This window comes from Manihot esculenta, chromosome 13 (assembly GCF_001659605.2).
Source record: "Manihot esculenta cultivar AM560-2 chromosome 13, M.esculenta_v8, whole genome shotgun sequence".
NCBI classification, from domain to species: Eukaryota; Viridiplantae; Streptophyta; class Magnoliopsida; order Malpighiales; family Euphorbiaceae; genus Manihot; species Manihot esculenta.
The window spans coordinates 4,139,367-4,152,524 of NC_035173.2; the positions used below are offsets into that span (position 1 = coordinate 4,139,367).

The following is a 13,158-nucleotide window of genomic DNA, read 5'->3' on the forward strand; positions in this document are numbered from 1 at the left end:
TCCATGTATTCCATTGGTCCATGTAAAGTGTAATAAAATTGCATTGATAAAAAAAAGTTCTTGATGTTGTATATAAAAGCTAAAACTCATAAATAATTTATTTAATTTTTCATCACCTTTAAAGTAGAAAAAATAGCCGAGGGCTTAATTTCATATCTTTTTAACTACCTTATCAACTTAATAAACATGACAAATTACCAAGAACTAATAATCCAGATCCTCAAAAAGGGAAAATGGAGGAGGCACGCATTTAATTTTTGTCTATGAAGGAAACGACTTCGTTTCATTACCAAATAGGCGTATCAGAGTCCTACCCCTGCAACGCGATATGTGCAGACGGAGCATCCAGAAACATAAAGTTACAAGGATCTGGGGTTCTTCAAGGGTTTAACTGAGAGCCACTGTCACCAAGCGCTGGAACTCCACCATGAGAAGAGCTTCAATTTCACTTCTCTCTCGCCTTACCCGCCAACACAACAAAGCACTGACTCCTCTCCTTTCTAGAAATTACATATCTGACACCGCCTCCTTTTCTTCCTCTTCGCTCCACTCACCCGGCAATCATCTCAAACACTGCACTAAAACCAATGGCCTAATCGTTAAACCTCGCCAATTCCAAGCAAACCCATCTCCAAACATTGACACCCTTGTTGAAGAAAAGGCTCAAATCTCCTCTAGGCAGAGAAAAATCAAGGAAAAGTATGAACTTGAAGAAGCTTTTGAATCTGCACAGACAGCTGAGGAGATGCTTCAAGCTTTTAAAGAAATGGAGGCTTCTTTTGATGAGAAAGAGCTTGGATTTGCTGCATTGAAAATTGGGTTAAAACTTGACCAAGAAGGTGAGGACCCTGAAAAGACCTTATCTTTTGCTACTAGAGCTTTGAAAGTTCTTGATAAAGTTGATAATAAACCTTCTTTACTTCTTGCCATGACTTTGCAATTAATGGGCTCTGCTAATTACAGTTTAAAAAGGTTTAATGATAGTTTAGGTTATTTAAATAGGGCTAATAGGATATTAGGCAGGCTAGGGGAGGAGGGAAGTGATAATTTAGAGGATATGAAGGCAGTGCTGCATGCAGTGCAACTAGAGTTAGCAAATGTGAAGACTGCAATAGGGAGGAGAGAGGAGGCTTTAGAGAATCTTAGGAAGTGCTTAGAGATCAAAGAAATGACGTTGGAGAAGGATAGTAAGGAATTGGGTGTGGCAAATAGGGAACTGGCAGAGGCATACGTTGCAGTTTTGAATTTCAAGGAGGCATTGCCATTTGGTTTGAAGGCGTTGGATATACATAGGAGTGGACTGGGGAATAATTCTGTGGAGGTTGCACGTGATAGAAGGCTTCTTGGTGTCATTTACACTGGGTTAGAGGAGCATCAGAAGGCATTGGAGCAGAATGAATTGTCGCAAAAGGTCTTGAAGAATTGGGGTCTTAGCTCAGATTTGCTTCATGCAGAGATTGATGCCTCAAATATGCAGATAGCATTGGGCAGATATGATGAGGCTATTAATACTCTGAAAGGTATTGTTCAGCAGACAGAAAAAGACAGTGAGACTCGAGCATTGGTGTTTATATCAATGTCAAAAGCTCTGAGTAATCAAGAGAAGTTTGCTGATTCAAAGAAATGTCTGGAAATTGCTTGTGGAATCCTTGAGAAGAAAGAGTCAGTTTCTCCAGTTGAAGTTGCTGAGGCATACTCAGAGATAGCAATGCAGTATGAAAATATGAATGAATTGGAAACGGCGATCTCATTGCTGAAGAGAACACTTTCTTTGCTTGAGAAGCTCCCACAAGAACAGCACTCAGAAGGAAGTGTTTCTGCTAGAGTTGGGTGGTTACTTTTGTTGACAGGTAAGGTGCCTCAGGCAATTCCTTACTTGGAGAATGCTGCTGAAAGGTTGAAAGAGAGCTTTGGTTCTAAGCATTTTGGAGTGGGTTATATCTATAACAATTTAGGGGCAGCATATTTGGAACTGGATAGACCGCAGTCAGCTGCGCAGATGTTTGCAGTTGCAAAAGATATCATGGATGTGGCACTTGGTCCTCAACATGCAGATGCAATTGAAGCATGTCAAAATCTCTCGAAAGCATATGGTGCCATGGGAAGGTGAGAACTATTTTGCGTGTTCTAGATTTCTGGTTTCATTCTGAACTTTTGGCATGGAAATAATGCTGCAGTCTAAAACTGATACACTAATACGCTAATTAATATTGACTGCTCTTCTGCTCTTTAACCTTTTAGTTAGTTACTCTTCCATAATGTTAGCTGCCTCATAAAGCATCAAAGCCTAAACAGCATACTCCTACATGTACACCCTCCCCCACTGAAAACCTCCCTTTCCTGATCATATCATATGTTATGCATTTGCAATTTAATCTTTTCTTGTTTCTACGTCTACTCTGACCACTTTGCTAAAGAGTTCGTAGTTGATACATCATCTGCATGCCACAAGGCTGGGAGGAAACGGGAAAGCTTTCATGCTTCTTTCTTGCTCCCATGTTCACGTATATTTTGGGGAGAAAGGATAGATGTATTCTCTGCTGCAAATGTCATCATACAATTGAATTTTTCAGCTTCAGGGATTCTCACCCTTTAATTTGTTGCAATTGCATTAGTACACCTTGCGGAATATGTTGCTGTAGTGTCTTCATTCATTACATTGACTATTTAGTTGCTTTCTTGTTTTAGTCTTCTACATAATGGATATGGCTAAAAGCAAAGACTTGCAGCGACAACAATCACTCTTAACAACAGATATATTGATCTTGTTTCTGTTCATAGAGGATTTTATCTGTAGAAAGTTTTAATTTTCCATGAGGACACATAGGCTGTTTGCTTGCTGTAACAGTAAAAATCTTGGGTTTGCAATAAAAGCTGAGCTGGTTTGAATCCTAAGATTAATCAAATTCTTGCGAAAATATTGAAGGTTGGACTTACTCCAAAATTTTCCTACCATAATGGGGTAATTAACTTTTTGAAGACTCTGAAATGGTAGTTTTTTCACCTGTTGCGATTAGAAAAATTCAATAGAAATATTATGCCTGCATATCTACATGTAGGGGTGAGCAGTATTCGGTTTAAACCGAAATAACCGACCGAACCGATTAATTTTGGAAATTTGGTTCGGTTTTATTTTTTATTCGGTTCGGTTCGGGTTGAAATTTTTGAAAAATTGGTGATTTCGGTTCGGTTCGGTTTTAAATTCAAAAATTTCGATTAAACCGAACCGAACCGAAATCATCAATACTACGTCGTTTTTAATAGTTCACTTATTTACCCTAAATCTAAAAGTCATCTCGTCTGCCACAGTCCGCATTCACGCTCTGTCGCTCTCCATTTCAGATTCCACGCCGCCTGCCCTCACCTCACGCTCACAGTGCATGTGCCTCCATCCACCACTTCCAGCGGTGCTTCCACCGTCCAACCTCCACTTTCCTCCCGGCGACATCGACTGATTGACCATCGTCGGGTACCTCGGCTTGTATGTTGTGGCTCGTGACCCATCGCCGCAATCGTCGGTGCCGCGTCACCCGTCCTCACGCTCACAGTGCATGTGCCTCCATCCACCACTTCTAGCGGTGCTTCCACCGTCCAACCTCCACTTTCCTCCCGGCGACATCGACTGATTGACCATCGTCGGGTACCTCGACTTGTATGTTGCGGCTGCGTGACCCATCGCCGCAATCGTCGGTGCCGCATCACCCGTCATCGCTGTCGTGTGCTGTTGTATCGTACATCTGCATAGCTGTCGTGCACTGTCGCGTGCTGTTGTGTCGTACATCTCTCTCACGCCTCCAGCCCTCAGTTCAATCGGTTGTGTCGTCCATGTGTGCTGTTGAACTTGAGGCAACTGTAGAAGGTAAATAAATATTTTGAAAACAAATTCCATTAGATCTGTTGTTCTGTGAATCTGTTGTTCTGTGAATCTGTGATGTTGTATCCTGATTTATATATATTATAAATTAGATATTGTGTTGAGGCAACTATTTTTTCAAATTCTTTGAATAACATAATAAAATTGATGAAAAAGGATGGAATTGCCATTTAAAACGCTATTGCTGGCAGGTCATTTAGCATTAAGTTTAAACGAATTGCTCCAAAAATCGGTTTAACCGATTAAACCGACCGAATTGAACCGAACCGATTTGATTCGGTTCGATTCGGTTATCCCTCTTATTCGGTTCGGTTCGGTTTTTGTAAAGTTCTTCAATTCGGTTTTCGGTTATTTCGGTTCGGTTCGGTTTTGAACCGAACCGACCGAATGCTCACCCCTATCTACATGGCAGCAATAAAGCAGCAAGAAGTCAAGCGGTCATAAGTTTGTTACCTCTTATGCCTTGGTAATTGGGATATGATTTTTTTCTGATATCTTCTTTCTTGGACTTTACAGCTATGCCCTTGCAATTGAATTTCAGCAGCGGGCAATTGATGCCTGGGAAAGCCATGGGCGTAGTGCCCAAGATGAACTCATAGAGGCCCGTCGAATTCTTGAACAATTAAAGACAAAAGCTCGTGGTACATCCACAAACCAGCTTCCTACCAGGGCTTTGCCCTTGCCACATAGTAGTCCCTCTGGCAGAAGCCTGCAGCCTGATGTGCCTCTTAACAGGAAGTAAACAACCATGATATAATCCGTCACATATATCACATTGCTCTGTTTTGTTTGGGTTAGTTCTTTTTCATGCAACTTTAGAGGGCTTCTTATTGCTTGTGATATTTTTCTTTTCCTTTCTCGCACGTGTATAATTGTTATAGCTTTTATATATACGTAAGTAGCTCTAGTTATTTCATTCAAAAAGATTTAAATTAAAAGGACACCATAGTTATAAAAAAGTGAAGATTTTTGAGAGCTGCACACTTGACCACTTGTTTAATAATCTTTATCTGCATTTCTATGTCAGGGTTGGCCTTAGAAAAAATTCAATATTTCAATGAAAAATTTTGATCTTGTGAGGCAAAATTATGTTTTTATTGTTGTCAACTCTTACATCACATAATATAACAGGTTAATTGGACTTTTGAGTTATTGAGTTAAATTGAGATTCTGAGTTTTTGGTTGATGAGCTTGGTGCTTGTTGGAGGTGATCTGCTTCTTCATGGCTACATCTAGAACGCTACCTTTGAGGAAGACTAGCAGCTGTAGGCAGTACTCATTCTAGGTGTCTCTCAGGCATTTCATTTCACTTTTACTCGGGTAGTTATGATGTGGATACTAATGAGTCACTGTATTTTCACTTCATTAGGAAATTACACTTGAAAGTTAGGATAATGCTTGCCAGGAAAGCAATTGCCTCCAGATAATTCAGGGACAGGAAATTTTCTTTACTTGTTTACGTAGAGAAGAAAGCACAATTTGATCTTGATTATGGTGATTGTGATTAAAACAATAGAAAGTAATTAGGTTGAACGAAAACTTTTACATAAATTGACTGCTTGCATAGTTACTAGTTAGGACAAATCCTAATCTTAGACTATCCTTTGGATGTTCTGCTTTAGTTGTGCTTTTCTTTAACATTGCATTTCATACTAGTTATATTCTTGTTGACATTACCATTGAGAAAAGTACCTTTTCTTAAATATATTAATTATAAAATATTTAAAAATAATTTAAACTTAAATTTGATTAAGGTTAATCAAAACTTTTAAATAATGAAATAGTTTTTTCATGTAACAGTTTTTGCTTCCAAACCAAACAAGCACTTAATAAATGCAGGCAAATCAAGCTGATGCTGTAAGACAGCTCAAATCCAAATCCAATTTAAAGAGAAATAAGGGAATAGATAAAAATCTAAATCAATCCAATTCATCTATAAATACAAATATTATTATTTTTCACGGTAAATAATAGAATAATTTTGTGATTATTGCTTCATACTCAAACGGCGTCGTAGTCATTCGGCTTCTACTCAACACAAAAGAATATGAAGGCCGGCTCTATTGAAAATAACAATAATATTTTTGCCTTCAAAATCAAAAGCTACAACTGAATAAAGGAGCAACTTGATTTGCCTACAGATTATATTAAAACTAAAGTCGCCCTCCTAACCTAAGCTAATTGATTAAAAAAACTAGTTTTAATCTAGCTGACCTTGTTGCCCAATTGCAAGTTGCCACTGTGTATTATAAAAATAAATACGAGTCAATCAAGTTGTTATCCATAATTAAAATAATTTAAAAACTCATATTTTCATTGTCACTGTAATCATACCACAATATCATCACTATAAATTTATCCGATTCGATTCATTCAATTATATTAAACTCTATATTTTATCTTTTTCTCTTTGTATTAAATAATTTGTTAAAATTATTATAATTTTGAAAACAATTCAATAAAATTATTATGATTTTGATGCGTTTATCACTAAAAAAAAAATTATTACCTTGAATTGCACAGATGTTTGCATCGGTGGAGTAGGGTTGCCTAGACTCTGGTGGCTTAATTAAACTAATCCTTTATAGGTGCTCTCCTTTTTTGGCTTTTTGCCTCTAATTGAAAGATGAATGCACCTGAATTTACAGCCATCCATGTGCTAAAATCCCATTACAACATTCCTTATCCATCCAAAACAAATGTCAAATTTGCTCTCATCCCTCAAAACCCATATTTCTGTATGATGTTTTAATTTTTTATGTAGGGAAACCAACACCTTAAATTTAGTAAATGTTTCTATGACTCAATAAGTTCAATATCTGAATCCTAACATTAAAAAATGACAATATCAAGGAGAAGAAGAAGAAGAATTGTTGTATGAAAACAAGTGACCAAATGAATGATGCGTAAGCCACATTACCTCATCATCCAACTCAAACACATGACATAAGACTGTGTAATAAGCCATCTGATCTCACCATTGAAAATACCAATACACGTCTTTCTAAAATTTTGTTCCTTTCAGAATCTGCCCCCTAAAAGTGTTTTATTTATTTTATAAATCCTCTCATGGGTTGATGATGAGCCTCTGATTAAAATATATATCGCCATTACAACTAACTGAACACGTAGCTGATGACGTTTCAAGCATACGTAATCACCTGATGACTTCATCAACATTAATGCCTGGTTTTTAGGGTTAACTCTGTCCAATGGGAGATTATAAATAGTTAAAATACCCAGAAAAGGAGAATCTAATTAATCTAATTATTTCCCATCTCCAATTAACAAATCAATTAATTACCTAATTGCTTATACAAATCTGAGAAACCAAGGCAACGTAATCTGCCTGACCTCACCACAGCATCAGCCTCCCTCTGAGAAAAATAGTTAAAAAAACATAAAGAGAAGTGGTCCTGTCTACTGCTGAAGCCATCATCGATTCATCACCCCAAATCTAGCTCCTATCATATTGTTCTTTAGCACGTTGAATTAGCTGCCATCAGAAATTTTTATTGATAATTATTAATCATTGTGGAGATTTGATCCATTTAATTAAAGCCCAGACAAGTGCATTTTCCACCCAGTATAAATTGGGAGAGTACAGGTGCTGCTGTCAGTACTCTGCAGCTAGCTAGCTGGGCCATGGATAAAGATACTAATAAAGGAGGAGACGTTCGATATAGAGGTGTAAGACGGCGGCCGTGGGGGAAATTCGCGGCGGAGATTCGTGACTCTTTGAGGCAAGGAGCTAGGATATGGCTGGGGACATTTGATACAGCTGAAGAAGCTGCAAGAGCTTATGATAGAGCTGCTTATGCAATGAGAGGTCATTTAGCAATCCTCAACTTCCCAGATGAACACCCTTCGGTTAAGGTTGATTCTTCTTCTTCTTCTTCCTCCTCCTCCTCGTCGTCGTCTTCATTATTATCATCATCATCCTCTTGCTCATCATCATCTTCTTCTTCCTCAATTTTACAGAATGTGGGAAGAAGTAGTGGGACTGAACATGGGAAAGAAGTGATTGAATTTGAGTGTTTAGATGACAAGTTGCTGGAAGACCTTCTTGATTTCGATGACAATGAAAAGACCAGCAAAGATTGAACCTTTATGCCATAGAATTGAATCCGTATGATCATATAAAAAGGTAACAGAAAAGGAAAGAAAAGAAAAGAAAAGGAAAGAAAATCCTTTTGGCGCCTACAGGAAGGTAGTTAATCTTGTAACATTATGTGGGGCCATACGTAACCCTTTTACCCAATAGAAATTGATTGTATATTAGCAATAATTTGAATCATCTCCTTTCTTTGTCTTCCTTGACCTTGAGTTTTGATTTTTCTGTCATGCTTGTTAATTTTCTGATACTAAATTACCAAAAGCAACTTCATAGATTGGATCATGAGCTGACTTTTGCTTCATTCATATATAAATATATAGCCGTCAATTGAAAAGCTTTCATACGATTGGAAATTGGAAATTGCTTGGTTGAGGTGTCTGTGACATAAACAGTAAATTATATACTTTTTGTCTGAAAACTTCAAGAAGACCTTTGTTGACCTTCAACAGCATGTGCTATACATACTGGCTGGGTATTTTTTATGATTATAATTGAAATTTGAACTAAAATTTTGTATAATTTTAAAATTAAATGGAAATGCATATCTTGAATTCAATATTACAAATCAAACAATCATCAACAGCCAAAAATGAAAGAATTGCATTTCTGGGTCATAAGCCTTACTGTTGTCTACCTTATTGATGCTCAAGAAGATCCTCCAATAATTTGTTATCCAAATACTCAAACTCTATTACTTCCTGCCTTCCAGAAGAACCCACAAGCCCATAACTGGTCGGAGGAGCAACAGAGAACGAGGAGGAGGACGACGGCGTAGAAGAAGAAGAAGCAAATGACGGCGGCGGAGAGGAGTGATGATGGTATTGATATTCATTTGGGAAGTTAAGAATAGCTAAATGACCACGAAACGCAAAAGCAGCTCGATCATAAGCTCTGGCAGCTTCTTCAGCCGTTTCAAATGTTCCTAACCACCGTCGAGCACCGTTCTTTGTTGGGTCACGAATCTCAGCAGCAAATTTCCCCCAAGGCCGCCGGCGAATCCCTCTGTATCGAGTCTCTCCACTGGCCCTATCTTGCTTCTTTGTGCTCTTGTTATTCCCTCCTTGAGATGCTTCCATATTCTTGTTTTTTCAAGGTGGCAACGGTCTAGCTACTTTTGATTTCAATTTTGGTGGCAAAAGATAGCACGTTTTGGATCACATATTTATAAATGCCAAATTTATTTATTCATTTTTTTTAAAAAAAAGGTGATAGGCTAAACAAAATCAAAGGGGTCTAAATTGACGGTTTGGATTTCTTAAAGTGTAGTTGCTGGGAAGCTGCTTCTTCTTCTAAATCTTCCTTGTTGTTTTAGGAAAAGGGTATATAAAATTTGATATGAAGAAGCTTTTTCATGCGTAGATTATGTTCAATGGATTTGGGCAATTTAAAGATTCATAATTTATGGTGATGAGTGGATGCTGAGGTCTTCACTGACTCTTGTTTACATCCCCCCCTTAATGGGTAGTTTGGAACTTTGGTTTTTAATTAAGTTGGGATGTTTTGTATTAATCCATGGGCAATCAAACATGATACAATTAACACATTAAAAGAAATTAAATATAAAATTTTTTAATCAATTTAAAAAATATAAATATAGATAAAATAAAATTTTATAAATCGAAACAAAATTTAATAATTGATATTTATAATGGAATTGATTTAAATTTTTATATTAATTATTATTTAAATTTATGTATATAAATAATAAATAAAATATTATTTTGTATTATAATGTGTATAATAAATTTAAATATTTTTATGTAATTATTAAATTCAAGTAAAATAATTTTTATGGATATTCTACCAATTTTTATTGTAGATAAGATTTTGATATAATACAACTTTAAATATTTAAACTTTATGCAAAAATTCTTATAGAACTCTCAATTTAATTTGAAAATAATTCTTTTTATATTAAACTATTTGAAAGTTTTGTTAAAAAACCTATTTGAAAGAGAAATTATGATGAATTCTTTGTTTTATCTTAATTTGAATTTCAGAAATAAATTCTTTAGAATAAATATAATATATAATTAGCTATTAAATTTCTGGATAACTCGATCATTCATGCTTAAAAGATATTCGAGACCCAATTATTAAAGTGTAGTTGTTGAAAAAGAAAAAACTTCAATTTAAGATAAATATTTTTTTTTATTGAAGGTATAATAAAATTCATGAATATCGTAATATAAATTTGAGAGGTATCAGATTTTACTCTTTCAATTTTCAATTAAAAAAAAATTATGAATACCAAAGATTCAAACTAAAAAATACAACTCTAGAATATGTCTATAAAGAAAATGGTTTTTTGAAGTCCAACAAGCTTCTAAATTACAGAGACCCAAGTCCCAGTAAATAGAACCCTAGAGCTAAGGAGTGGAAAATTATTTCTACTGCCACATCTTTCATTTTCGTTATTACTCAGGTGAGAGAAACACTCGTTTTTTTTTAATTCTGCTGAAAAACACTCATAAAAAATAATTCAATGATTATAAAAGTAAAACATAAGTAACTTATAACCATCTTTTTAGTTAGAGTTCGAAATTATATATATAAATTGAGAAAATAAAATATGATATCTTTTAAATTTATTCAGATACCTGTAAATTAAGTTTGTGAGTATAAAATTTTATATATATTTAATTATATATTTTCGTGTGTATATATATACATAATTTAAAATGAATAGATTCATAAATACATGTTTTTTGCGCAAATTTGATAGTAAATATCATTATTTTCAATATTCCTATGTTAAATAATATAAATTTTAAAGCATCATTTATTTTAATTATTTTTTATTTAAGTAATTATGATATAAGAAGTTTAACTAATTAGTTTACTATTAAAATTATAGTAGAAAAAATTAGTTTTTAGTCCCTGAAATATAGCATAATTAATGAATTTATTTCTCTATTTTAAGAATCCAATACTTTCGTTATTGAAATTTAATTCTGTCAAAATCTAATATCATTCTACCAAAAATTTCTGTTAAGTCAATGATTTTTATTTAGTCAAAGGAAAGAGAATAAATATAATCTCAAAAATATCCTTATCAATAATAAAATTAAAAAAATTACTATTTAGTCCCTATAGTATAGAAAAACTTGCTATTTAGTCCCACAAATTTAAAAAATATATTAAAATATCCTGACATTTTAAAAAATCTATTAGTTAATTTTTCTATTAATTTTATCACTAAATATTTTATTATTTAGTCCATATAGTTTAGAAAAAACTATTAGTTGGTCTCTCAAATTGTTAAAAAATTCACTAATTAGTCACTCCATATCATGGGTATTTTAGATTATTTTTTATAAGACTTAACGACTAAAATTAATGGAAAGACTAAATAGTAGACTTTTTAAAATGTCAAAGACGTTTTAATAAAATTTTCAAATGGTGAGTAGAGATCGACAGCGAGAGGCATCACAAAAATAATTTCTATTAGGTTTTAACTTTTTATTTTTAATAATTTAAATTTTATATATTTAAATTTTTATTATTTTTGCTGAATTTGAATCTTAAATTTATTGAAGTTTTTATTTGTTTACGGAGATTGAATTTGAGATTTTATTCTTTGAATTTTGACGAAATTAAACTTTAAGGACTTAAGTGTTAAATTTAAAAAATAGAGGGACAAATCTATTAATTATATAACATCTTAGAGACGAAAATATATTTACGAGGCACCTATAAATTTATAGAAATTAAATTTTAAGAACTAAAATATTGAGTTTTAGAAATAGTAATTTGGTATTTTTTCTTTCACTAATCCGTTAATTATACCTCATATATTAAAAAATAATTTTTCCATTATACTAATATCAAGCTGCTGAATGCCGAGCATCACAAATACTCACAGTTTGGAAATGGATGCCAATTTTCGACTTCAAGCCCAAGAAATTTTCAAAAGCCCATTCTTTTTTCTTAAGAAAAAACCAGTAGTGTAACCAACTAATTTATATATTAGTTTTCATATTAATAAATTTAAAATAATCTTTCAATTTAAATTTTATATTTTTAATTAAAATTAATTTTGATATTTTTAAAATATAATAATTACTAATAAGTATTTATATTTATATATTTATTAAATTTTATTATTTTATATGCAAAAATAATAATATAAAAATTAAATAAAAAATCTGTAATTACCTTTTTCTTAATTAAATAAAAAATAATTAAAAAATTAAGCAAGAAAGAATTTTTTGACCTTGAATCTAAATAAATATTGTGTCAAAATTTTTTATTTAAGTTTTATTTTATTATTTTACTGTAAAATTTAAAATATTAAAATTTAATAAATATGAAATATTAATTTGTAAAAAATGTAAATGTTTATAAATAAGTGATTATAATATTTAAAAGCTAATTTATAAAAATATAGGGATGAGTTATAATTAAAATAACATAAATTTTAATTAAATATAATTTGAGTTTGTATTGTGAATTGGGCTTTTATTAGTTGAAGCCCACTTCTACTCTCAATTAAATTTTAAGCCTCTTACAACTCAGATTATCATACAAATCAATGGCTTGAATGCAATTTAGAAAAAAAATTACTATTTAATTTTTATAGTATTAATTTAATATATATTTTTATATTTTTGCTATAAAATTAATAATAAATAATTAATTTTAATAAATATAATATTATTCATATATATTAACAAATTAGACCCACACTTCCATCAAGACATTTTTGCATGTCTACTCAACCCATTTGCTCTACCTCTTAATTAATAAAATATTATAAAATTTAAAACTTAATTTATTTTATTTTCTCCAAATGTTAAAAAATTACTTTAAAATTTATTTCCATTTATTTAACTGTTAAAAAAAATTATAAATTAAAGTTTTTTTAATAGAAAATACTGTTCCATATTTTACTAATTATCTAATTGGGCATGACATATTTGCTGACTCTACAATGAAAAAAAAAAAAAATCTCTTGAAAGAGAACAAACACTTTGTCTTGTCTTCTTTCATTACCAAGACCAAAATATTTTACCCTATAACTTTTTTTTAATGAAATTATAATTTAATTTTTATAAATAAAATAAATAGTTATCTTAGCAAATAGAATCCATGTATTGACTTCAAATTAAAGAGAGGATTCATCAAAATTCTTCTTAATTACTTTTTTAATTTTTTATTATTAGTT

General features: G+C 32.5%; 3 protein-coding genes across 4 annotated transcripts; 2 read left to right on the forward strand and 1 right to left on the reverse strand.

Annotated features, from left to right (window-relative positions):
* Positions 1 to 219: 219 nt before the first annotated feature.
* Positions 220 to 4,791, forward strand: LOC110630460 (protein KINESIN LIGHT CHAIN-RELATED 2). Of its 2 annotated transcripts, XR_006348276.1 has the most exons (3): positions 220 to 2,106; positions 3,343 to 3,859; positions 4,391 to 4,521. XR_006348276.1 is itself a non-coding variant. In XM_021777971.2 (2 exons), exons 1-2 carry the CDS (start codon positions 428 to 430, stop codon positions 4,614 to 4,616), a joined length of 1,905 nt encoding a protein of 634 aa, XP_021633663.1. In that variant the 5' UTR covers positions 232 to 427; the 3' UTR covers positions 4,617 to 4,791. The 2 variants fall into 2 exon arrangements, 1 of the variants encoding a protein (XP_021633663.1); XM_021777971.2 differs by lacking the exon at positions 3,343 to 3,859 and having other exon boundaries at positions 232 to 2,106; positions 4,391 to 4,791.
* Positions 4,792 to 4,999: 208 nt separating this feature from the next.
* On the forward strand, positions 5,000 to 8,189 carry LOC110630577 (ethylene-responsive transcription factor ERF096). Its single transcript, XM_043949779.1, has one exon. It carries the CDS (start codon positions 7,520 to 7,522, stop codon positions 7,976 to 7,978), a length of 459 nt encoding a protein of 152 aa, XP_043805714.1. The 5' UTR covers positions 5,000 to 7,519; the 3' UTR covers positions 7,979 to 8,189.
* A 321-nt stretch (positions 8,190 to 8,510) lies between these two features.
* On the reverse strand, positions 8,511 to 9,139 carry LOC110630472 (ethylene-responsive transcription factor ERF098). The gene has a single exon (XM_021777984.2). The coding sequence runs from the start codon at positions 9,065 to 9,067 to the stop codon at positions 8,627 to 8,629; it is 441 nt and encodes a 146-aa protein (XP_021633676.1). The 5' UTR covers positions 9,068 to 9,139; the 3' UTR covers positions 8,511 to 8,626.
* Positions 9,140 to 13,158: the final 4,019 nt, after the last annotated feature.

Excerpts from the sequence above, each read along its gene's own strand:
- LOC110630460 (XM_021777971.2), top strand. The coding sequence starts at position 428 with ATGAGAAGAGCTTCAATTTCACTTCTCTCTCGCCTTACCCGCCAACAC. Across the intron at positions 2,107-4,390 it reads GCATATGGTGCCATGGGAAG|CTATGCCCTTGCAATTGAAT; the intron begins GTGAGAACTATT and ends TGGACTTTACAG.
- LOC110630577 (XM_043949779.1), top strand. The coding sequence starts at position 7,520 with ATGGATAAAGATACTAATAAAGGAGGAGACGTTCGATATAGAGGTGTA.
- LOC110630472 (XM_021777984.2), bottom strand. The coding sequence starts at position 9,067 with ATGGAAGCATCTCAAGGAGGGAATAACAAGAGCACAAAGAAGCAAGAT.